This window comes from Neltuma alba, unplaced genomic scaffold (assembly GCF_004799145.2).
Source record: "Neltuma alba isolate B1F8T4 unplaced genomic scaffold, ASM479914v2 tig00013430_pilon, whole genome shotgun sequence".
NCBI lineage: Eukaryota > Viridiplantae > Streptophyta > Magnoliopsida > Fabales > Fabaceae > Neltuma > Neltuma alba.
The window spans coordinates 304,932-308,481 of NW_021637680.1; the positions used below are offsets into that span (position 1 = coordinate 304,932).

A 3,550-nucleotide genomic window follows, 5' to 3' on the forward strand; every position below is an offset into this window, starting at 1 on the left:
AAACGGACGCAGAAAATTTGCAGCTGAGGAATCACAAATGGGTTGTTAGCTTTTTTTTTTTTTTGGTCCCTCGAATGAAAGGGAGTGGAAAGAAAAACGAAGTCACCTGTTCACAAATAAATCCAAAATATTTCTGGCTTTAATGCTATGTTTGGATGGAAAAAAAAAGAATGAAGGAAAACTAGGAAGGAAAATAAGAGGAGAAGTGGCTTTACTCCTGTTTGGATGAGGAAAAAAAAGTTGGAGAAAAAATAAAATAGGTCCCACAGTCTATTTTCTTCTCAACTTTTCTCTCCATATACGGAGAGAAAATGAGAAGAAAACATATTTTTCCTCTCCACCCTTGCATAATAGATTTTGGCGTCTTCTTCAACAATTTATCTGGCAACATTCCTCCAGAGTTCGGGCTCCATTCAAGCCTCAGAAGATTTGAACTTGCATCAAACAGTTTAACTGGTGGTCTTCCTCAGAACTTGTGTTACCATGGCAGTTTATTTTGGTTAACAGCTTATCACAACAAACTCAGTCGGGAATTACCAGAATCATTAGGCAATTGTAGCAGCTTGTTCGAGTTGAAGGTATATAACAATGAGCTCTCTGGTGAAATTCCTAGCAGCCTTTGGGAATCTCAGCATTTGTCAACTTTAATGATCAATGACAATAAGTTCACAGGGGAGCTTCCTGAAACATTGCCTGTGAATGTTTCACAGATGGTAATTAGTTACAATCAGTTTTCTGGTAGAATTCCAGCAGCAATATCTTCCATGAAGAATCTGGTTGTGTTCAATGCAAGTGGCAACCTCTTTAATGGAAGTATTCCGCAAGAGCTAACCAGTCTCTCTCAGCTTGCAACTTTGCTTCTTGATCAGAACAAACTTTCTGGGCCGCTTCCATCTGAAATCATATCATGGAAATCTCTGAGAATTCTAAAATTGAGCCAAAATCAACTTTCCGGGGAAATCCCAGATTCAGTTACTCGTTTGATTCACCTTGCACTACTAGATTTGTCAAAAAACCAATTATCCGGCCAAATTCCATCTCAACTAGCCCTTTCAAGAAACTCTGATCTCAACCTTTCCTCTAATCATTTGACTGGGAAGATTCCTAGTGAATTTGAAAATCTTGCTTATGCCACCAACTTTGTGAACAATCCTGGCCTTTGCGCTAGCACAGATGGATTAAACCTTAAACTGTGCAATTCTGTTTCTGTTCCTCAGAAGTCAAGCAAACGCTCATCCGTGTCTCTTGCTTTGATCATAGGCCTTGCTATAGTAGCCTCCATAGCAATTTCCTTGTTATCACTTTTCATGATGAAATTCTACCAAAAGAGAAAGTGAGAATTGGACACTTCATGGAAGTTGACTTCCTTCCAGAAGCTAACTTCCACAGAATCAAAGATTGTCTCATCCTTGACAGACCAAAACATCATAGGCAGAGGAGGGTACGGTACAATGTACTGTGTCGCTGTCAATGATAAAGACTATGCTGCTGTGAAGAAGATAAGCAATAACAGGAAGTTAGATCACAAGCTTGAGAATGCATTTCTTGCAGAAGTTGAAATCTTAGGCACTATTCGTCACATCAACGTAGTGAAGTTACTATGTTGTATATCTAATGAGGATTCTTTACTTCTTGTATATGAGTATTTGGAACATCGTAGTCTTGATAAGTGGCTGCACAAGAAGAATGGCTCATTGGGTTTGTCATCTGCAGTCTATAGTATTATTCTTGATTGGCCAAGGAGATTGCAAATAGCCATTGGGATTGCACAAGGTTTGAGCTACATGCATCATGATAACTCACCGCCCATTATTCATCGTGATGTCAAAGTAAGCAACATTCTCTTGGATTCTCAGTTCAATGCAAAAGTTGCAGATTTTGGTCTTGCCAAGATGTTGATCAAACCAGGACAACTTGATACCATGTCATGTGTGGTTGGCTCTTTTGGTTACATTGCTCCAGGTAAATAATGCCACAAATAGTCAAATGTATAATCTATATATAATAGGCAGTAGTACTGCTAATATACTGTGAGTGATATTATTTTAGATTTCATACAAAGCATGAGCCTATATTTTACTTTGGGAAAATTAATCTCTAGGTCTTTATAGTTTCATTTGATTTTTAATTAAGTCTCTGTAATTTTTTTTATCAGGTCCTTACAGTTTCACTTAATTATAGTAAGGTCCTTATCGTCTTTTTTTTTAATCAGGTCTTTCTAGTTTCACATGATTTCTTATCAAATCCTGTAATTTTAGATAACTGATAAAAAAAACTGCAGAGACTTAATTAGAATAATGTGATACTACAAGAACTTGATGAGAAAAAAATGATCAAGTGTTGGCAAAAACAAATACCAAGTCCTCATAGATTAAGTTTCTCTTCTAGTTTTCAATGAACTATTTGGTCCTTGGCTTTGTGTCTAGTTGTAATCATAGAAAAATTAGTAAATATGCAGTTTAGTCTACAAAAATCACAAATTTATTGCTTGTTAGTCCTTCCCTCACCTTTTGAGTCACCTAACAGAAAGACTAATAAGGAATGCTTAGTTTCAAATTAGTTTTCTTTCCTTTTAAACTGCACAAAACTGATATGAATGCTATGTAAAACATATTGAATGTGCAAAATATGCTCAAACGAAGAGAGTGAATGAAAAGGTTGATGTACATGGCTTTGGGGTTATCCTTCTGGAACTAACAACAGGAAAAGAAGCTAACTATGGAGATGAGCACTCGTCTCTTGCAGAATGGGCATTGCATCAGATTCAACTAGGAAACAACATAGAACAAGTTCTAGACAAAGATGTTAAGGAAACTTCATACTTAGAGGAAATGTGCAGTGTCTTCAAGCTGGGGGTGATGTGTACAGCCAAAGAGCCAGCTGGTAGGCCTTCTATGAAGGAGGTTCTGAATATATTGCTCAGCTTGAAAGAACCATGTGGTTATGTAGAAATGAATTTTGGTCATTTTGATGCTGTTCCTCTCCTAAAGAATTCCAAAAGGGAGAGTAGGTTAGATAATGATAATGATAGTTAACTAGATTTTTGTTGCGTTATGAAATGTTGGGGCCTGAGATGGCTTATAATATGCTGTAACTTGTAAATCTCATATCATTTTTGTAGAATGAATTGATAGTGGATGTAAATATATGTGAGAATTACATTTGATCTTCAACTGTCTCTTTTCTCTCTATTTCTTCTACTCCCTCCTCTCTTGTATAGGAGCTACAAGAGCTGAAAAACAAATGTATATTAAAAAAATTAATTAAATTAGTTATTTGTAAAATATTTGTATTGGTTTCTTTATAATATCTCTTGTAATCATTTGTGTTATTCATAGAAACGCTTTTCATAAGTGCAATTAATAAAGATAATTTGGAGAAAATATAACTACCTCTCTCATCCTTCTTAATATGAGAGTTAATTGAAGGTTAAATTTAGTTCTAAATGTAAGACTTTGATATATTTTACCTCTCATTTTCCCCAATATATCTCTATTAATTGTGAGAGGTTCCCCCAAAGGATATTCCAATGCATATGACTAAAAAAATA

The 3,550-nt window shown here is 35.6% G+C and overlaps 1 protein-coding gene across 1 annotated transcript; it reads left to right on the top strand.

The window, feature by feature from the left end:
• Positions 1-353: 353 nt before the first annotated feature.
• LOC114737322 (MDIS1-interacting receptor like kinase 1-like) lies at positions 354-3,035 on the top strand. The gene is made up of 3 exons (XM_028925237.1): positions 354-672; positions 1,714-1,962; positions 2,626-3,035. Exons 1-3 carry the CDS (start codon positions 648-650, stop codon positions 3,033-3,035), a joined length of 684 nt encoding a protein of 227 aa, XP_028781070.1. The 5' UTR covers positions 354-647.
• Positions 3,036-3,550: the final 515 nt, after the last annotated feature.

Excerpts from the sequence above, each read along its gene's own strand:
- LOC114737322 (XM_028925237.1), top strand. The coding sequence starts at position 648 with ATGATCAATGACAATAAGTTCACAG. Across the intron at positions 673-1,713 it reads CAATGACAATAAGTTCACAG|TCTATAGTATTATTCTTGAT; the intron begins GGGAGCTTCCTG and ends TGTCATCTGCAG. Across the intron at positions 1,963-2,625 it reads TTTTGGTTACATTGCTCCAG|AATATGCTCAAACGAAGAGA; the intron begins GTAAATAATGCC and ends TTGAATGTGCAA.